The sequence below is a fragment of the Alternaria rosae genome (genome assembly GCF_020736505.1).
Source record: "Alternaria rosae strain MPI-PUGE-AT-0040 chromosome Unknown BKA58scaffold_6, whole genome shotgun sequence".
Classification (NCBI taxonomy): domain Eukaryota; kingdom Fungi; phylum Ascomycota; class Dothideomycetes; order Pleosporales; family Pleosporaceae; genus Alternaria; species Alternaria rosae.
Window position 1 is genome coordinate 1,755,303 of NW_025763575.1, and position 20,669 is coordinate 1,775,971.

The window sequence follows — 20,669 nt, forward strand, 5'->3', positions numbered from 1 at the left end:
ACGTGACACCAGCCTCCAAAATGCTAAAGCTTGATGCTCGAAGGTTCAAAAAGCCGACAAGATGCACGCTAAATATCGAACCGAACACCACCGGAAAGGCGCAACGTAAGCCATGCCAGCAGAAATCATCACGAAGGAAGGGGATATGATGATGCTGGACTGCAGCAACCGATGCGTGTAAAGGTTGTTAGCTTTGGGGATCATGGGAACGCTGCTTGATCATGTCCAGTGATGACACCCAAGCTTTGCCAAGTAGCCTTCTCCCGGTCACCGTCGTGGTGATTGTAACGTACAAGCTCGGTGTACTAGCTCGCTGAACCGTGATACCGATGCCTAGTCCTTGATTCTTAGGTAAAGCACTGGTAGGCGTGTTTTCGTATGAGAAGTCAGCGGTGTTGGCCATGCCGCGGCTATGTCATACGTAGTTGCCCTCGTCTCGGAGTGTGACTTCGCTGTCGAAAGCTGGATCGTGACTGCGACTCGGCATTCTAACCTTGCTGTTTGATGGACCTGCGGCAAAATCGTAGGGCTGAGGTGGCGAGTCTGCGAATGGAATGTACGCGGTTTGGACTCTGTTCAAGAGAGGTGTTGGGGTGTTACTTCCCCTGCGAGGCGCGCCTTTGGGTGTGCCGCCAGGGCTTGGTGCGCGGCTGGGATACTTGCAGATGAGGCCACCGTTTTCATTGTCGTCGCTGTCGATGTGCAAAGTCCTGCTACCCCATGAAATGTCGCGTTTGTGCGAGTGTCGTGGATGGCGACTGGTGTATTGTGCGACAGCGAGTAGGACGTTATTCAGAAACAGTACTGGTAAAGGAGCCAGCCTATGATCTCATTCTCTTCGAAAAGTGGTGAAGAAGGAACTTAGCTGCAGTGAAGAACAGCACCACGATAGGAATCATCCAATGACTCCCCTTGAACTTGAAACCACGGGTGGTCTTGTCCGCAATGACAGCAGACACTTCCAGAACGATGAGTGTAAAGCCAACAATAACCCTGTTGATAATCTCGCCGAACTCATACTTCGTCTTGTCAATTTTGATGAACCAGTACATGATTGCGAGCACCGACAAGACAGCGCCTGCACCGATGAAGAACTGCATGATAGTGGTGTTGAAGACATCAGAAACGGCGTCTAGCTTGCCCGCGGACTAGCTGTAGTGGCGGTAATGGCGTTGAGCTTCGCCAGAGAGTTATAATGTGACTCGTAGACAAAGACTTGCGCCCTGTCAATCATGTGACGGACGACGTTGCCGGTTTAATTGTTTCATTCGTCTGATTTAAAGCCGTATGTTGCAGTGCAATTTTCGATCGCAGTAAAGTTTCTGTTCCAATTGTTCGTGGTGTTCCAGTATTTGCTCTTGAATCTCCCGTTCATAGCGGTCATGATTTGATTGAGATAGCTGACGTAGCTGTCCGTGTCGGAGTAGGTATTGGCTGGGTCGGAGTAATTCTTGGGTTTGATAGACCATATCTACTTGAGAGCTTGCACGGCTGAGGTCCATACGATGAGAGAGGTGTTGACTTCGACGCAGAGTAGGACTGCTGAATGCAGTGGATAATGTAACAGGGCCCATACTTGCTGCCGCACGGTTCCGAAACGATCGTGTGAAAGCTGATCGAAGTACAGCATCCAGAGAAGGTACTGAAGACCTGATCAGCACTTTTTTTATTGTACCGGGGTTCTATTCGCATACCAAGAGGGGTATGGCCACGACGACTGTTCCAGTCTCGCTTATGTTTTTGCTCGTCTGACCCTTAGTGATGCATGCCACGCTCTTGGCCATGCCGATGACACCATGACACCCTGCCCAATGATGATGAGGGTGAGCAGTTGCAGCCGCTCCGCTAGATGAGTGTATTCGAACCTGATGATGCGCCATATCATGGCGATAAGAAAGATAAGAACGCCTTCAATGATGGATATGATGACCCTACGCATTCTATTAGCCTAGGAACGGAACGCGTAGTTTACCACTTACCATGCAAGCTGTTCTTCAAGACCAACACGGCCCTCTGAGAAAGCGACCATGGTGACGGTATAGCCTATTGACGCTGCAGCATGAACACTTGCACTGAGACCTAACAGAATCAAGGTCTGACGATATGTGCGGCCTTGCCACATAACCACAGCGTATTGGGCAGGGATTGCGATTTTGCCGATGACGAGTACGATAGCAAAACTTCGATACGATTCTTCGACACCGCTGGTGTTGTACTTGTCGAATACAGGGCCGGCATACACAAAGCCTGTGAATATGCCGAACTGTATAGATTTGTGAAAGCGGTCCCATACACAATCGATGCTGAAGCGTACGTCGAAAAGTGTGACGCTCAGCCAGGTAAACCACATCAATGTAAAGAGCTTCATGTAGTTGATGAGTGCTGGTAGTCTATTAGCCAGTGCACCCGGAACGTGACAGCTGTGCACACATTCTGCGTCGGTATGCTGATGCATAGTTGTAAAGTATGCAAGGTTCGCAACGAAGAAGAGATCGTAAAAGAGCTCAATCGTACTGGCTTCAGTATGTTGTTTGTACATGATGATATTCCCGCGGCTCGTTCTGCCGTTCCCAGCAAATGTAGTATTCGTGTCATTTGAACTGTCAAGTGTACTTGTGTGGGTATTGACTTTCTCCAGATCTGAAGAGTTACCCGATACTACCTCAAGGACATCTCCGTTAATCGGACTTGCAAGTAGGGGCAGACAAGTTCTGTCTCTTCGATGCGCTGCGTGAGTACTGTTGTGACTGCCGGTAGTCTTCCGTCGTAAACCGAGATAACGTGCAAGATCCATGATGAAACAAATGGAAGAAACTGATGATCGTGAGTGGTGGTATGCCTGGATTGATGAGAGAGCTGAGCAACAAGGCAGCTACACTAACGGAACATATATACAAGATGCCAGCTACGAGAGAGCTGCTCTATGGCAGTGAAACGTCTGGCCATATCGCGTCGGCCCGTAGTCGAGGACGGGTAGCAGTAAGGCCGCCGCTTTATGTGGTGAGCCTTCGCCCCGTATCGTAGCCAATTTCAGAGTAGCACTGTTGTGGAAGAAAGCTTTAGTGAGCCATCAGTACCGAACAATCGTTTAGACTTGTGTATCTGGGGGCTGTTAGGTCCCAGTGTCACGCTTCTAGAAACAATGCCAGTGAGGCGCAGGCAACGGAAACCGCGTTGACTCAACGGAGAGACCTGAATAAGAGTGAAGGCATACCAGGAGAGGTCGTGTAATCCGAAGAGTATTATCAAAGCTTACGCTACGGAGTCGTCTTCAGCTTTCGGCAAGGAAGCGCCGTCTGCCGTGAGCCTTGCAAATCTACTGCATGGCGGTTGTTGCACAGTACGACTCTGTGTACCCGAGATCGGTAAAGCCAATCATGGCGTCGGTATGAGCGGTGCAGGAACATTGAGCCGTGCCAATCTGCCAGGATGACTGCCAATGTCGGACGCACCAGCATGCGCCGCCAAGCTTTCAAATAAGCTCAGCGCGCACAAGTCTTCGGTCTCGCAAGATGCTGCGGACCAGGCTGAGCAATCGTTTATTCGCCAAACACTGTCCCTACTTCGAGCCTGCTGACCTTGCCAAGATAGTGCGCATCTTGCTGTAGCATGCCAAGCCTTCCAGCTGGCTTGCGAGGTCTCAATTTGAAAGACTATGCCAGCGCAAGTGCCAGGAAGAGCGAATGAGATGCGACCAGCAAACCACGCCCTTCCAGACTAGTACATGCACATGCGGCGATCGTCCCATGTGGTTACACAGATTACAGTAAAGGTTATATAGGATGATGGCACGTGGTTCGGCGATTATCAGCAAGCCGCGTCTCAAAATGCCTGCACAGTTTCAGCACATTTGAATCATTAGATTTATTTCCCCCAAAGGTGTGTATATCCGCAGCTCAGTGACCGGAGGAGGAGCTTTGCCACTGAGTTAGCTATTTCGAGACGATGATCGGCGGGCGTTCGTGATCGAAGTGAAGACGTTGCGAAAACCTTGGTGGAGTAATTTTGGCTTCAACAGTTGCTATCTTCGTGACGGCTCAACGTATTCGCTGGCTCCCTCCTCAAAATCCTCATCCGAAGAGCTCTCGTCGTCGTCTTCATCTTCTTCCTCTTCGGCGGCCTCGTAGTCGTCGTCTAATAGGTCGTCCTCATCATCCAGGACGGGCGCACTTGGAGGTGGACGCCTGGACCGTAACGTGCGACCGGCGTGGTTGGATCCAGCATCGAGTCTGTCCACTTTGGCTCTCACTCTGCCCTGCCTGCCTCTTCCTTCGAAGTCGAGGGTCCATTCCAGCTCGAGAGCCTGCTGCCTAGTGCCGGCATTATCGATAATCCAGTTATATGGCTGCTTGAGCACAATCTCGGTACGAATGACGAAGGTTCCCCAGCCCCGAGCTTCGTACTCGTAAGGTGGTTTTCGGACAATAACGTGGGATCGTCGAAACGTAGGATGCTACCATGTGTCAGCTCTGCAGCGATAGGAAGCGGCCGGTGCCCAAGTGTCTCGAAGTACACAATAGGCACTGGAAACATACCAGATAAATATGCACCTCCTTGATCAAATCCGGCCTCGACGTGCGCACAAAGAACGTCCAGTCATGCTCATTATCGTCACCAGCATTCCTAATGAGCCTATGCTTATTCCCTATGAGAATCATGACGCCCTCGAAGCCATCACGCCCGATACGCGACCCTCTCTCCTCTTCCTCTTCCACGCGCCTTTCGGCATACGTGATGGGATACTTCTGTTCCAACTGTCTTGCCAACGCGTTATCCGGAGTTGCGGTAGTACGGGTCCTGCACATGGGACAGTTGCAGTCGAGGTCGTACGTTGGATCGTAGTTTGGGTCGAAGTCTGCGAGGTTCACGTCCCAGCTGGAGGGTTCGATGCGGTTCGTGTTGGAGGCGTCGGACCATTGCGCCATGCAGGACGCGCATAGCAGGTGGTTGCACTGGGTTTTCACGGGCGTGAAGAGAAGGAGCTGACATATCTGGGGTCTGTTAGCAAAGCTACGCGTTGTCGCGCGTTGTGCTTACGGGGCAGAGGTCGTCGTGCGCGACTTGTTCCGGGTTCGATGGAGTTGCTGTATCGGCCATGATGATGCGACGAGGAAAGGAAGGGGAGGGTCAAGTAATTTCGGTAGGAGGGCAGCCTTGAGCTGCCCTCCCTTTGTGCATTGGCGGCATGGCTCGCGTCGTGATGTTGTTATCGCCATTGGCTGTGACGTCCGCCAGGCATCAGTCCGCGCCGCACGGGCTGAGGCGGGCAGGCAGCTCACGTGATAGCGCGGCGGGAATGCTACACTCAAAGGCAGGCTAACACTTTCGCAAGGTTATTTCGCAAAAAATCAATGACTTCATCAAACGATTCTCCCCGCAATACCCTCCCCCTCTAACGAGATGTACTTTCCCAGCATGAACCCTGCTCCGACCCTCCTATACCTCTTCTCGCCCCTCCCTGATAGCCCCTGAGTCGCTGTGACAAGCAAGACGTAGTATCGCCTCAGCAAATTCGAGCTTCCGCCCTTCATTTTCGCCACGATGACACACTGCGTGACCTGGCCGTCACTCGCACTTGTCCTTTCGGCATCATACGTTATCTTGACCTCTTCTGGCAATCGCCCCGCCACTTTGAAGTCGCGGACGCGAGCTATGATGGCAATTTCATCCTCCTGGGGACCTGTATTCGTCATGGAGTGTTTGTTGCTACCGCGAGTCCAAGGTGGGATTATTTCGGTGCGCTCCCAGTCTGCTTGATCGAACGGTGGGTCGATATAATCTATGCCACCTCGGTACGCCATCCAGGACCAGCTTGGGACTTTCACCTTGCGCGCTGGTGGGAACTCAATTGGTGGCATGTTCGGAAGATCTCCTTTTTCCTCGCCGCGTTGCCACAAAAGACTTCGATGGAAGAGCCCGCCGTCTTCTTTATCTCCATCGTCAAAGATGCCAAACGCCCCTCGTGTGTTGAACGCACTTTGTAGGCGCTTCTCGAGACCCGCAATGGCAAAAGGACGGTCGGAGTAGCGGGTGAAGTCTAGACGAGAGTATTGCTTGTAGAGGCCTTGAAAGTAAGCAATCTTCCGTGCGCGATTGGCTCGCATGGCCTTGTTCGGGAAGTTTGGGTCACCAAGAAAATCGGCCATATTGCTGGCTTTGGGTCAGTGATGATCGAGCAAGCAATGGAACTTATCACGACTTACTTGTGCAGTTTGGCCAGTGTTTCGCACCGAACACCCTGGCCACACTCGAAGTACGTCTGGTTCTCCGTGAAGTAGATGGTCCGTCGTGCCAGCGCGCGCTCTTGCAACACCCAACCCCTCTTGTTCAACGACCCCTCGATGACATCTTTACTGAAGTTGTCGATAGTCTTGCAGACAAAGAGAGGATTCTCGTTGTCTCGTTGAAGAGTGATATACTCGCGCTGTGGCCTGGGATCAAGAAAGCCATCACGTTGATTGCTTGCTCTGCTTGCAGCGAGTACACAATACGCTCCACTAAAGACTGCCTCCATATTCTTCGACTCATCATTGAAATCTCCGTGCTCACCTTGAATGATGCACAGCGAATCTACCCACAGATAGCGAATGCCAATCTTTCGTGTACAGTTGACAGCGTCATGAAAGGTCGCTGGAAGATCTCCTTCGGGAATGGCTTGAAGATGGTCATCTAGATTATCTGGCAGGGTACAAAACGGTGTGTACTTTGTGGTGTCTCCCCAGGGGTGCGACAGTGCAACGTACTGTTTGCTCGGGATCTGCTCTCGCTTCGTCTCGACGAGGCGCAGCATGGGCGTACTGATAGTGCCCACGTCGAGGAGTCTTGTCGGCAGGCTATGGGACATTCCCTCACATCCTGTGTGATGCGTATCGCAGTCTTTGAGCCACAGCTTTATGATGCTGAAAAAGACGTCTGAACCGGGTTCTGGGAGTTCTGGGAAGCCAGTTTGGATCGGACACGGGAGGTCCGCTTCTGGGCTTCGGATCAAAGAAAGAACGGGATATGAGTCGCCCGTCATGATGATATTTGACTGATCTCGCTGGAATACTGCTCGATCTCCCTTGGGCTCTTCGGCTTGATTGTGAACTTCGTACAGCATTCTGCACAAATCGCATTGTGGAGCGCGATCTTCCAATGCTGATACCCGCTCTTCAATGCTGAAACCGCCTTTTAAGAAATCTTGCGTCAAGCATGAGCCACATAGTTGAGGATGGGAGGATGTTTGCGGGACAAATTCCTGTACATCGACACTTGCGACAAGTTTGTCAGCGAAGTTGTTATCGATCTGAAACTCCCAGTCTTTGAGAGGCGGAAGGGTGTAGTCAGCGCCGATAGGTCGACCAAGCACTCCACTCTTGAGCGACCCTGGGGGTGGTAGGTTGTTCAAAGGGAGATTAGCACTGTTGGGCGATAGCATCGGGGCCGTGAAGGTCGGCGTTCTGACGTTGGTGCGGTCTTTTCCAGTAAACATGTAGCTGGACACGTTTTGTTTCCTCAATATAACATCAAGCTCGTCACGAAATTGCGCAGCCGTAGCTCGATAGCGTGTGACAGATTGACCGAGTGCTGGAGGGAGCAGAGGTCGACCACTCAGAGTACCACTCTTTCTATTGGGTGGTAGATTGACGACTAGTAACATCTCGCGTACAATCTTGAGCAAATCTTTGGTCGCTGAGATCTGCCCTGCTGAACACTCAGGATCCTTAGTCTGAATGTGATCCATCCACTTCAAGACCACAGGGTGAACTCTAGCACTTTCCGGTTCGCTCGCGTCCAAAACTTCGTAGTACTGGCAAATCTGTTGTGCATTACCCTCGATCTGTTTGTAGAAGTTGTTCAATTCGTCATTGCCGTATAGAATCCAGATGATGAACTCGAACGTGATGCATCCCATCGACCAGATGTCATAGAGTCGGGAGCGTGCATTCTCACCAGTAACAGTTTCAGGCGCTTCGTATCGTCGGGTGCCATACCTGGTGCTTGTTGCTTTCCCTCGTTCCTGCGTCGCTACTACATGCCGCTTAGCCAGGCCCATGTCCGCGATCTTCAGAGTGCCCAGGCCAGACTTGTGATCATTAGTAAGGAACCTCAGGATATTCTCTGGCTTCAAATCGCCATGTCTGATGGACTCCGCATTTCCCGCGTTCTTGTAGTCATCCACCTCGTTATCAAGCCCATTCTCGCTACCGGCATCACTTCCACCGCTCAGATGCGATTCCACAACGCTTGGGTCGTTCACTCGTATCGTCAAGCCATTGGCTCCGCTATCATGTTCTGGTCGACCGCTGTTGAAATTGTGTAGTTGATCCAAGGCGTCGACAATACCTCTGAGTTCAACGATGGTGTGCTCGATGATACAAGCGTTTGGAGCCTCTCGTGGCGTGTTGTTCCAGAATTCACGCAAGCTGTCCCCATCGGCCCAGGGAAACATGAAGTAACGGCTGTGACCTCTCCGAATAGCTGCTATACATTTCACGATGTGGGTATGATTGAGCTTTCTGATGGCCTCGAGAGCAGTCGCCTCCCAGTTCCAAGCCCGGTCGGTCCCAGCAGCTTGGTCCCCTCCTTGCGGCACTTTGAGTTCCTTAAGCGCCACCTATTTAAGAGGTCAGCCTATTAAATCTAGCTCACGCTATCGCTAACATACCTGCTGTATCTCCGGATACTCATGGTGGTCTTTGTGTATCGTGACCCGATAAACGGAGCTGAAAGCGCCATCTTTTGGAACTGTACCGTCTGAAGTGAATGGAAATATGCATTGCGCTTTCAGGTCATAGCCATATTTTTGTCGTATGAACCTTGGAGCTAAACACTTCCACTGATTCTCTAGGAAGTTGACAAGTTTGAGTTGATTCCAGATCTGCGGAGGAAATGTAAGTTGACTTGGCGGTTTGTCAACCATTGGTAGTTTCTCATCAGTGAACCCGCATCTTTGAAACATAGCCATGGCTAGTAGCAGATGGTATGGTTCAAAGTCGCATTGTATAGTGATGGCGAATACCTTGGGGGCCTTGGTACGGATCCATGTCGCGAGCTGAGACCGACGTGCGCGATCCCACTTGATAGTTTGCTCTGTTGTAGACTTTTCAATCTTAGCCAGCTCCTGTTCGATCGCTGTTTGGACGATGATCTCCTTTATCGCATTTTCAGGTAAGTAATGGCGGTTTGGATCGTGGAACGTTGCTGCTACGAAACGACTGAGTATCGTGCCGACTAGATCAGGGCCTGAGGTCTTGGGTGGAATGAGACCTTCTAGTTCATCGTCGCTCAATCCGGGCGCTAGAGCGAGTGTCTCGGTGTGTTCCTCCTTGTTGTTGATGAAAGTCTCGGGTCGAGTCGGCCGGATCGCACGCGCTTTGTTGCCCCGCACCAGATAGCCAATGACGAACAAGAACGTCAAGAACAGGGCAGTATTGGCAAACATCGCGCTGGTTCGATTCACACATGTCCCTTCAGGTTTGACACGAACATGCGCAAACAAGGTATGCTGAATATCGAGAGGTTGCTGTTCGGGACGAAGTCGCGCTCTACCTACGGGTCGGCAAAGCCAGGTTTCACGGACACATGTAACACCTTATGACATGCGATCAATCTGCAGAGCCGCCTACAAGCTGAGGTCCGATTTGTGATGGGTGTGCGCCACATTGGTACGATGATCAAATCAGAGTAGAAGCCCCGGGATGTTAATGCCGTGAGTGACGCTCAGCCTTGTGAACGAAGCTCAGCTCAGCTGTGAAAGACGGGATAATGGCCCAAAGCGTTCAAAGGACGCAGTAAATATTGGACCCCACAGGCGAGGTGCATATGGACCCCACCTGTTCCCTGAAACGCATGAACGCCTGCGTGGGGGAGGGCAAAAAAGCAATTGTGCACACCTCTCGCAATTACGAACACAGTGATCAGCGGGCTCATCGTTCTCACATAGTCTCGCGACATGAACCCCGCATACCTGAGTTTCCTCAGTACTCTGCCAAAATCTAGCTGATGCGCAGCTGGCTCAAGTCGCTTTACCAAGCAGATGCAAAGCGCAAGTGCAAAATTAGTCTACATGGTGACCTGATCTGGTGCTTCATGCGATGAGGACGCTCTGCAAGCACCAATCTTGATGTCTTGCCCGTATGGTGATTAAGGGGTTTTGGTAAGGGAACACAAGGAACACGAACACCTCCATGTCGCTCCCGGGCCTCCGAGGCTCGTCCTGAATGTGAAAAAACTTCCAAACACATCATCCGGAATTATGCCAGGGTGGGAGACTTGAGTATGGGTATGCGACTCAACCGTCTCCTTCTCGATGCGACAGGTTGGACTGCTGGAGCTTCTGATCTTGGACTTGGTAGATCATCCTGAATAGCCTGCTCCGGATTGTACACAACGTAGCGCTCGACTGCTGATTCGGTAGATCTCATGTTGCACCAAGGGTTGCTCGTCGTCGCATATTCTTCGTTGCGGCAACACCTGGCATACATGTCGTCTAATGTTCGCCACAAGTTCATGCAAGATTTGCGCTCTCTTGAGTCTACTAACAGCATGTCGAACTGTATCAAGTTCAGTACATCGTGCACGTAAGCCGTACAGTTCGAGTGACGATGTAGCTCTTGGATAAACTATTGCAGTTGGTTAGCTGGGCGCTGTAACATCAGAAGGAGCAACATACGGCGGTAACTCTTGAGTTTACCTTGGCCCGTATCCCAGGAGCTTCAGGGTCTTTCTCCACTTCGTAGAATGTATCAACAGTTGTGAATCGATGGAAGTAGTCAGCCATCGTCCTCAACCTCTTGAATCTTCTCACGAGCTCACGACCCCCCAGCAACCAAGCCACAAATTCAAGGTAAACGCAACCCAAACACCAAATATCGTAAGATTGCCGCATATCCGCATTGGGCAAATCGCATTCGGGAGGTCGGTAAGTCATTGTATTAGGCGTTTCTCGACGATTGGTCTTGCTCTCCAGTGAGTGGATCTCAGCTTGTCCGAAGTCGGTGATCTTGAGCGTCCCCTGCAATGTGCGACCATCGACGTCGCTATCGCCATCGTCGTACCAAAGGATATTGTTGGGATTGATGTCGCCATGACGACCGTAAACTTTCTTTTGCCTGTTTCCGGAATCGTATAGTTGATGGCTATGCGACGGCAGGTCATGATCGTCAAAGTCGTTGGGCGATCTGAATGGGCTCGTCGGACGCTCTTTTACACCGTTTGAGAGCATCGACGAGCCTGTGTCGACCCTCTCGCTCAATGGCGCGAATCTCACACTTTTTTCCAATCCAGTAGAAATGTTCCCGGTAATGTCTGCAATGCATTAGTTCTGTAACGCGCAGTGTCCAGCAAAACGTCGCCCGCCAAGTGGCGACAGAGCAGTTCTTTCGGATCTTTCGCTTGTATCGAAATGACATACCGTGTGAGTCTTCCACTTGCTCCTCCTCGATCTTAGGCTGAGGTTTGGTGAACGATAGGAGCTTGTGAAGTTTCGACAGGCCCTCGGCAAGCCCGCTGCACTGCTTGGCGAACCAGTTGAGATTGCTGTGGTGGAGAGCCGGGTGCGGCTTGAGCTTCTTCCAATAGTCGAAGAGATCACCTTCTGCGCGGTAGAAGATCAGATTAAATCGGTTGAACTGTTCATAAGTTGCAAGCAAGGACACAATGTGTGGATGACTTCGCCCGCCGCTGAACTTCATCAGTATATCTATCTCTCTCTTATAGGCGTCACGATGCTCTTCGTAGAGTTGCTGTTTGATGGCGAACCCGCGCTCACAGAGCCGCTTATCACTGAAATTGTGGTGATCAGAGGGTATGTTCACCATTATTACCCTTCCATAACCACCAGTCTTGTCAATGGGCTGACCTAGGGCATTCCCTGGGGTGAGAAATGGAAGGATGTGTTGGTCTTGAAGTTTGTAGTTCTTTACTACCCCGTCACCGTCGGGTGGCGAGAAGTATGTCGCAAGTAGCCACCATTGATAGCGTTGGAAATTCTCTAGTTTCAAGGGTGACCACCCCTTGAAGCAGCCACGAGGAACTGAAACCTGACCACCTTTGCGATATAATTCGCCGGTTCGATCATGTTTCACGAGGGGTAGATCTTGATCAGTGACTTCCTCTCTCACGAAGTCCACGACGGAAGAAACAGCTTCGATTAGAACCAAAAGTGCAAAAATCTTGCGGAACGTCGTGATTTTGGTCGTTCCCTTATGCCCCTCATCCTCCGTTTCTGCGCACACCGTCCTTGCGTAGAACTTGATTTGCTCGGGTGAAAGTTGCGTCGCAGTTCTTGTTAGTTCACGCGTCACAGCCTCGGCCGTTATCACATGACGCAGTTTGGCTTTGGAAACAAATGTCTCGGTCTGGCTCTCGATTTCTCGTGTACTCTGGCGTGCATCTAAGATCTCCTGTTGTAGCTCATACTTATCGTCTAGAGGTGACAACGAGGCCAATGATTGCGCTAAATCCTCGTCCAATGAGTCTTCTGGGCGCTGAAGAGTGCGTTCTTCATGCAATTGCTGTTGATCGCCAGCGTCTGAGATATTCGTGACGCTTAATTTGGGTGAAACCAAAAGGTTCCGAAAGACCGGAGGGCCTAGCGACGACGTATAGCCGCGCACGGGATTCCATGACTCTTCTGAGAAGGAGCGGGAATGGCCGAGTGAGGCAAGCTAAAGGGACTGCGGTCAGAAAGGCTCAGCTGTGGGTTCTCAAGACGAAGCATACCTCATCACTTTCCCATTGCGCATCTTCCGCTCCCGCTTCTGTGTCTTCGTCGAGCAAGGGGACCCCTATTGGATGATGATCAACCCATGTCGTGGATGAGGATGGCGAGCCACGATATTGTGCAGTCAGCCATGCGCTCCTGTCTGTGTGCGCATCGATGGCATCCGAGTCACAATTCAATGCTCGTGACTTGCGAAAAGACAGAGGGCTGTCGTCATCATTCACGCTACCGTCCGATGACCTATGCAAAGAGTCACGACGTGGCGCAGCGTGTGGACTTATTGAGTGCTGATTTGGTCCAAGACCATCGTCGCTCAGGCAGTGACCACTTGGGTCCGGTCGATTTGCAGGCCGTGGCGAAATAGGTTCAAGTCCAAGAACAGGTAGCCACGGGCCAGGTACTAACACATCAGACACTGATTGATTTGGTACAGCCACTCCCTCTCTTGCTTCATTTGACAGTTGCGGATTGTGGGTTTCGGGTTGAGCCGTACGTCGTTGTGTGCTCGCGAGGCTTGGAGGGGCGGAGCCTTTGACCGGACTCCGACTCGCCTCGTTTGGCGGGGCATCCGCCCTGGATACGCGCAGAGCAAAGGGAGGCATTGTCCACTGCACAAAGACAACTGTCTGAGTTTTGAAACAGCCCCTACGGCGTATCGCATTGTTATATGTGGGTGCCTCATGAAGGACCTCGAGCCGCACAAGGCTGAGCGGTCAGTCGCGCGTGGTAGTCGCCCGTCTTCGAGTCCAGTGCCTGGGGTTGTGAGAAGTGGCTGCTTCACTGCCCCCCTCATTGAGACGGATACATCTGATTGGCCCCACAATGTCTCAGCCGGTCAACTGTTTGGGTTGTTGTCCCGAAGGACGTGGCGCAGCTGATGTTTGTACCTTTCAGCTGGAAAAGGGCAATGCACGCGCTCTTCAGCCCGCTCACAACCTCATAACATGTATGTATATACGCTGATGGAGTCCTCCCCTCATGGAAGAAGATATAGAGCACAATTTTCTTCACAACTCCTTACTTACAACTGAACGGTGTATCGGAAGCGGCATCAATGACATCGTCTAAACAAGTCGCATACGTTAAGGTATCAACGCCTTCAATAAGATATTACGACGAGGACGATGATCTGTCGGACCTTGAAGATGCGCAATCGATATCGGGGAGTAACATCGATCCAGCGAAGTTGGCAGCACTTCTAAGGATCAAATTCGGGGCAGGAACCTATGACATACATGTGAGTAGGGCTCATCTCGCAGGATTTGTAAACCTTGTGATCAAGGACTGACGAGCATTGGAGATAATGCAGAACTCTTACTGTATCATCGCGCCGCGAAAACTTTCAACCGTAAGTCAAGAATCTTGTCGAAACATTCCGGTATCTAACGCGTGACAGGGAGAGATAGCTAGATGTCAAAGAAGAAGATGAGGACGACATATAGCTGCCTAAGCGCCTCATAGACGGGAAAGCCGCTTGCCTGTTTAGGCAAATGCGATTGTAAAGCCTGGTAGAACGCACGAAACGTGCCATGATCAAAGAAATGCGGTTATTGCGACAAAGAGGTACGAGAGCTCAGGCAGACGCTCATGGCGACGGACGTTTGGAGGAAGACATCATGTTATGACGGAAAGTGTATCAATAGAGCTATCGAACCTCTTGACCAAGCTGCTATAACCACAACGATGCCATCCACCTGATGCATGATTCAATTGATGAATAAAGCGATCAACGGCGCTGGCTAAACATGCGGTCGGGTTTCCTTTCGTCTGATCTGACATCAGACAATAACAGGGATAAGGCTGAGGCGCATGCCTGCACTGCCCACTCTATACGATGAGCCCCCTGCAAGAACCCGCCCGAGAGTCACCCCCAGTCCTGTCCAGCGCTTCGTGAATCAAGTTTATCGATAGGTCCATCAGACCTTTTGACCACGATGACGCCCCCGTCTCGATGCATCCATGCAAGATTTATTTGGTGAACACGCGATCAGTTCTTGGCCTGAGAAGAACACATCCTTTGCCCGTGGGTGCACATGTGACGCCATGTTTGCCTTTGAACCAGATCGACTCAGGGTGCCACGGCGGCATTACGCATCGCGCCGGGGTCTTCATATATTCCAACGGTCATCCACTGTGGTGACCTACTTTCATTCATCGCCTGAACACCAAAAAGTTACATGTGCCGCTCGAGTGACTCAAGCTCGGCTGGATACAGCCCGAGAGCTCTCCGCAGAGCTTGCCCATTCTTCAGTCAGTCGCTCCAGTTCGGTCATGCGAAGCGCCTCCTCAACACTCTGGACAAAGTGTCTTGGGCCGCCACACATTTCGATAATACCACTTTTGTCGAACAACTGGTAGACGGGACTGGACTCTTGCGGGACCCTGCAGAAGAAGACCCTGACATCTCGCTTCCTGTAAGACTCTACAATCTCAGCCAGAACCTGGGCCCCGGCGCCGTCGAGCGATGTCACGCCATGAACATCAAAGATGATGTTCTTGTTGTGTTCTGCACGGCGAACACGCGGTAGGGCAGGATGTGCCTTCTCCGTGCCATGGTCCTCCAGGCGACGCAGACGGGTCTTCAGATTGCCTGTGTTGGCAAAGGTCAGAGGCTCCGGAATCTTGACAATCAGGCATCCTTCGATGAACTCAACATCTCCGGGGTGATGTTCCGCGTTGGAGAATTGGTTTGTGGTCCCCGGCACGCGGCCCAAAATTTGAATGCGTGGGCGGACTGAATGACGAATCAAACGCAGTATGGAGAGACCGATACCAACACCGATACCACGTTTCAGATCCCAGACGATGGTGATGACGAAAATGAGGCCCATGAGAATGAGCTCCGACCAGCCGCGGATTTTGAGGAAGAATTTGACATCGTGTGGTGCTTCCTCAACAAGCGAGTAGGCTACGACCGACACCATGGCGCAGAGAACGCCTTTGGGTAAGAAATAAAAGTATGGCAGCATGAACACAGTACACAGAATAGTGATGATGGATAACAAGACTGAGCTCATCGGTGTCAATCCACCAGTTGATGCATTGACCTTGGAGCGACCGTACCCACCGAAAGCTGGAAGCGCCATGAAGAGTCCACCAGTGATGTTTGCTGTACCTAGGGCAATAAGCTCTCGGTTTGCACTCAATGGCATTTGAACGCCGTCCTTGGTGTGGTCACCGCTGCCCAGCGACTTGGCAGCAACTGAGGACTCAAAGAAGCCCAGCATAGCAATAATCAAGGCCGTGTTGATGGCGTCAGACACATACTTGAGATGCGACGTCTCAAAAGGGAAGTGAACGGTGAATAGTTTGGCGCTGGAATTAACCTCTCCAAGGACAGCGAGACCCTTTTGATCGAGGCCATATTTCCAGGTAAGCAGCGCAGATAACACGACAACAACAAATCGGTCGGGGATGTAGGCGACATTTGGGTATCGTGGTTGTAGTCGCTTCTTGAACTCTCTGTATTTGTTTAGTGAGGTCAGCATGAAGAGTGTCTCGCTACATACCGGAAGAACATGATAATGAAGAAGGCAGTGAAGGACATGGCACATGTGAGTCCATGAGCGCGTCCAACATTGCGAAAGAGAAAGACGACTTTGTCCAAGCAACTGCCGTGAGAGACTTGATCGGCAGCCAGTCGTGCGAGCCCCATCTGGGGAATGAGTTGGTCTACAAAGATGACTACACCGATGGCGCTGATGAAGCCTCGCAAAAAGGGTCGGCTCAAGACATTGTCCAGGAAACCGAGTCGGAAGAAGCCGGCGATAAGGATGAAAGCACCGGCCATGCATGTCACGATGCCCGCAATCTCCGCATTACGTCTACCGTCGTTGTCGCCGGTAGTACCCTTCTTAATGTTTTCACGCACGATCTCGCCTATGAGGAGGGAGCCAGGTGCCTCGGGACCAACGATCATCTGCGGACAGGTGCCAAGCACGGCGTATATTAGAGGATTCAGTGCGAAGCTGTAGAGACCGTGGACGGGCGGCAGATGGGCGAGGTTGGAGGCATAGGAGAGGGCCATGGGAATATAGAACGAGGCCATGGTGATGGCTGCGATGAGGTCGCCCTTGAAGTAGCGCCACTTGTACTGCTGCGTCCAGTTGAGGATGGGGATGTAGTACTTGAGGTACATCATGCGCTTGTCCTTGATGCCATGGCGCTCAGCGAGCCAGCGCGTCGTGCTCATCTTCTGCCCGCTCCCCTTATTCAGGACGCCGTCTGCAAAGGCGTCGCCCAGGAGGGCATGTGCCTCGTCGGGGGCATCGCCCTCTGCCGTCTCGCGTATGCCAGGAAAGCTGCCGCCGAAGCTCTGCTCCGAGTGGATGCTGCCCGCGAAGCTGCCATAGTTGCGATGTGCCGCCGGCCGTCCCTCGGCCCGGTTGAAGGTGCCCCAGTCCTGCTGGTTCAGCAAGCGCGTGCGGACCGTGGGCTCGAGGTCGATCTCGATGATGCCGCCGCGGGGAGCGACTTCCTCGTGGGTCGAGTGTGCCGACGCGGCATCCGTCGTCGGGTGAATGCCGTCGGTGGAGAAGTCGAGGTCGTGGGGCGCGGCGCTGCTGGACGGCTGGGGCTCGTCGTCGTCGTTGTCGTGGTAGCGGCGGGGACGCATGGTTTCCTCGGGCGAGCTGGACCTGTCCGAGGGTGCATGAGCCTGACGGAGCTGGCTGGGCGTCGAAGGCGCGTGTGCGTGCCGGGCACTGGCATTGGACGAGTCGCGCGAATGTGAAGCCATACTGCGCGATAGCGATGGTGATGGTCGAGGTGCAAGCACCAGCGAATCGGAGGCAAGGTAATAGCCGTACTATGGACGGCGACGCGAGGGCGAGCAGCTTTTCACAGCAGCAACCATAGCGCTCCCGAGGCACAACAGACGAGGGAAAAGCATGGACGTCGTGGTGCAGCGCATTTTCAACGCCGGCAGAGGATCCCACCTAGCTTGCTCAGAGCAGTCCAGCGCCGCCGGCCGTCACGCAATGCACGTGCCACTACTGGTCAAATATGTCTCACGCCTCACGCCTCACGCCTCACGTCGCGGCTGTGGCTATGTCATCGGAGCTCTCTATGGCCCAACGGTGCAGCCCTGCAGTAGCGCCGTTCTCGGAGCTCGAATTTGGAGCCCGGCGAAAAAGGCCATGGAGTCATCGTGTCTGGCTTCAGTCCGCGCCGGCCATTCCCCACACTCCGAGATCCGTTGCACTCATAAGTAGAGTACGTCGTTCAGAGACGCAATTGAATTGAGCACTCTTCTTGAACATCCAAAGACGTGCACTCATCTACCACACACCATGTCGTTCCCTACACTACACGCCCGCGCAGAGGCCAAACCTCTTGAGCACCGTTCATGGTTAGTACACTAGACCATTTCCATGTACGCACTGAATTGACAGAACTCCCAGCCTCACTCCCACCACGACTAAGAAGCTGCTCGATGCTGGCTACCCCGTCGTCGTCGAGCGCTCGCCCAAGGACCCGAACTATGCCCGCATCTTCAAAGATGAGGAATTTGAGCAGGCAGGTGCGACCCTCATCGAGGAAGGCGCATACAAGAACGCGCCCAAGGACGACCGCATCATCATCGGCCTGAAGGAGTTACCCGAGGACAAGTTCCCGCTCGAGCACACTTTCGTTCACTTTGCGCATTGTTACAAGCAGCAGGGCGGCTGGGAGAACGTCCTTGCTAGGTTTCCCCGCGGTGGAGGCACCCTGTATGACCTCGAGTTCCTGCAGGATGAATCGGGCAGGCGCGTTGCGGCCTTTGGCTATCACGCGGGCTTCGTCGGCGCTGCCCTGGCCATCAAGGTTAGTCGAGTTGACTGCTACACTGCCACCATACTGACATCTGCTAGACCTGGTCATGGCAACTTACTCACCCCAAGGGCGAACCTCTTCCCGGCCTAGAGACCTTCACTGAAGGACGGGGATACTACAACAATGAGAGCGAGCTGATCTCCCAGCTCAAGGATGATGTCGCCGCCGGTGAGAAGGTTGCTGGTCACAAGCCCACCAGTCTAGTGCTAGGTGCCCTCGGGCGATGCGGCTCCGGTGCTGTCGACCTGCTGGAGAAGATCGGCTGCCCCGAGATCAAGAAGTGGGATTTGGCTGAGACCAAGGAGCGCGACGGCCCCTACCCCGAGATCGTTGAGTCAGACATCTTTGTCAACTGCATCTACCTCTCCAAGCCCATCCCGCCCTTTGTCAGCAAGGAGAGCCTCCAGTCACCGAACCGCAGACTCAGCGTTGTCTGCGATGTCTCATGCGACACCACAAACCCACACAACCCCATTCCCATCTACGACATCAACACCACCTTCGACAAGCCCACAGTTGAGGTCTCTGTTGAGGGTGACGGCCCCAGGTTGTCCGTCATCTCCATCGACCACCTGCCGTCTGCGCTACCCCGTGAGTCATCAGAGGCCTTCAGCAACGCTCTGTTGCCCAGCCTCATGGCCCTTAAGGACCGAGCATCTACACCAGTATGGCAAGGCGCAGAGAAGCTGTTCCAGGAGAAAGTCCAAACGTTACCTGGTGGTGTTCCCAAGAAAGAGGTATAGGATTTCCAGCTTGCAGTAAGCTTATCAACGCTGATATGAAGTTACGAAATAAGAAATAAAAATGAATCACCATATGCATGGCACAGCCAACAGAACTCCAACCGGTGCTCTCTCAGTTCAATCGATGCTTGCTGTGCAAATCAAACTCACATTCCACGAAGTCTTAGCAAAGAAGCCCAAATGCCGCAAACTCTCACGAAGCACGTCGTCTATAGGTGTTAGGTCAACGATGCTCATGAGTTGCAGATTAGGTTATTTAAGATTGCGCTTCTTCACAGTAGCCAAGCCGCAAGTATTGCGTTACCCGTTGCGCTTGGATTATCGTGCACTTTAGCAGTGTAACAGGCATGGACAACACCGAGCTAGACTTCCTTGTTCGTAGCCCCACCCATCCCATCACATCCATTACAATCAAGCCTTGCCCTGACAAGCTTCAGCCTTTGGTTTCTGGGCCGTAACGCTAGATTACAACCTCATATACAGCGATCGTGTCGACCATCAGTATGTGGCAACCTCTTGATGTCGCAAATCCTAGCGCGACTGCAACTTGGCACTCATCTCCTACCGAGAAAAACACCTTTGACTTGCTGTCGTGTTGTATTCTTACGCTTGACCTCTGTGTCTATACCTGCTTATATCTCAACACTCCGGAGAAGGGGAGAACAAAGCGATATCAAAAGCTGCTGAAGCAGCTGATCTGGATACTAATTGGAATCTTTGGTCTAGGACTGGTGAATGTTATAATTGGTTATTATAAGGTTTCACAAGCTAACCCATACACGGCAAAGGTTACCGACGTCGCCCTGGTCCAATGGAGCGCCGCGAGCCAGCTTGAGACGGACATGAGCAAGGCACTGTCCCCATCCGATTCAGCAGATGATGCAATCAAAAAGCCAGCGCTGCCCTTTCAGCGCACCAGAACATTTCCGTGGACCAGACTGGATAGTCACTACGTGCTCATGGGCGGGTTTATACTTGACTGCAGCTGCTTGGGACCTAACGCGATTCTTCGGTCAGCGCAAGCGTTTAATACTTACAGCAGCCGGAGCACTGAAGCTTACAGATTTTGAACAAGACATGATCCCGGATATTGATCCGGATCAGATTCACGACAAAGTCAAAGCCGACGCTTCATTCAAGAGTCTGGCGTCGATACAGGCGCTGTGGTTTGTGATACAGACCATCCGTCGACTGGCCACAGGCTACCCGCTGAGTGTCCGGGAGATCATAACGTTTGCCCGCGCTTGGTGCTGCCTGGCGGTCTACTTCCTGTGGTGGGACAAACCTTTAGGTATCGACGCTACTACCATGATCGATATCTCGGATGAGCGCCTAGAGAACATTTGCGTATGACTACTCCTGGCAAGCTGGTCCGAAGCTTCTCGACAAGTCTGTTACAAAAGCTA

The 20,669-nt window shown here is 52.3% G+C and overlaps 5 protein-coding genes across 5 annotated transcripts; 1 reads left to right on the forward strand and 4 right to left on the reverse strand.

Annotated features, from left to right (window-relative positions):
• Positions 1-1,279: 1,279 nt before the first annotated feature.
• BKA58DRAFT_421845 (uncharacterized protein) lies at positions 1,280-2,822 on the reverse strand. The gene is made up of 3 exons (XM_046172802.1): positions 1,980-2,822; positions 1,695-1,931; positions 1,280-1,642 (listed from the first exon to the last, which is right to left on the reverse strand). Exons 1-2 carry the CDS (start codon positions 2,792-2,794, stop codon positions 1,733-1,735), a joined length of 1,014 nt encoding a protein of 337 aa, XP_046024479.1. The 5' UTR covers positions 2,795-2,822; the 3' UTR covers positions 1,280-1,642; positions 1,695-1,732.
• A 917-nt stretch (positions 2,823-3,739) lies between these two features.
• BKA58DRAFT_197599 (uncharacterized protein) lies at positions 3,740-5,229 on the reverse strand. The gene is made up of 3 exons (XM_046165753.1): positions 5,038-5,229; positions 4,536-4,991; positions 3,740-4,453 (listed from the first exon to the last, which is right to left on the reverse strand). Exons 1-3 carry the CDS (start codon positions 5,095-5,097, stop codon positions 4,022-4,024), a joined length of 948 nt encoding a protein of 315 aa, XP_046024480.1. The 5' UTR covers positions 5,098-5,229; the 3' UTR covers positions 3,740-4,021.
• A 131-nt stretch (positions 5,230-5,360) lies between these two features.
• On the reverse strand, positions 5,361-12,533 carry BKA58DRAFT_317236 (uncharacterized protein; the record flags this gene model as incomplete). Its single annotated transcript, XM_046167614.1, has 6 exons — positions 5,361-6,150; positions 6,204-8,596; positions 8,648-9,487; positions 10,308-10,604; positions 10,655-11,246; positions 11,392-12,533. Coding segments are annotated over 6 exons (6,054 nt in total), but the record flags the coding sequence as incomplete, so codon positions are not given.
• A 2,368-nt stretch (positions 12,534-14,901) lies between these two features.
• Positions 14,902-17,444, reverse strand: BKA58DRAFT_318184 (high affinity sulfate transporter 1; the record flags this gene model as incomplete). The annotated part of the gene is made up of 2 exons (XM_046167662.1): positions 14,902-16,168; positions 16,216-17,444. The coding sequence occupies 2 exons, from the start codon at positions 17,442-17,444 to the stop codon at positions 14,902-14,904; spliced, it is 2,496 nt and encodes an 831-aa protein (XP_046024482.1).
• Positions 17,445-17,997: 553 nt separating this feature from the next.
• On the forward strand, positions 17,998-19,263 carry BKA58DRAFT_317464 (saccharopine dehydrogenase; the record flags this gene model as incomplete). Its single annotated transcript, XM_046167627.1, has 3 exons — positions 17,998-18,056; positions 18,109-18,511; positions 18,559-19,263. 3 exons carry the CDS (start codon positions 17,998-18,000, stop codon positions 19,261-19,263), a joined length of 1,167 nt encoding a protein of 388 aa, XP_046024483.1.
• Positions 19,264-20,669: the final 1,406 nt, after the last annotated feature.

Coding starts and splice junctions, on each gene's coding strand:
- BKA58DRAFT_421845 (XM_046172802.1), bottom strand. CDS start 2,794: ATGGATCTTGCACGTTATCTCGGTTTACGACGGAAGACTACCGGCAGT. Junction 1,932..1,979: donor CTTGAAGAACAGCTTGCATG/GTAAGTGGTAAA, acceptor TAGAATGCGTAG/GGTCATCATATCCATCATTG.
- BKA58DRAFT_197599 (XM_046165753.1), bottom strand. CDS start 5,097: ATGGCCGATACAGCAACTCCATCGAACCCGGAACAAGTCGCGCACGAC. Junction 4,992..5,037: donor CGCACGACGACCTCTGCCCC/GTAAGCACAACG, acceptor AACAGACCCCAG/ATATGTCAGCTCCTTCTCTT. Junction 4,454..4,535: donor AGGAGGTGCATATTTATCTG/GTATGTTTCCAG, acceptor GACACATGGTAG/CATCCTACGTTTCGACGATC.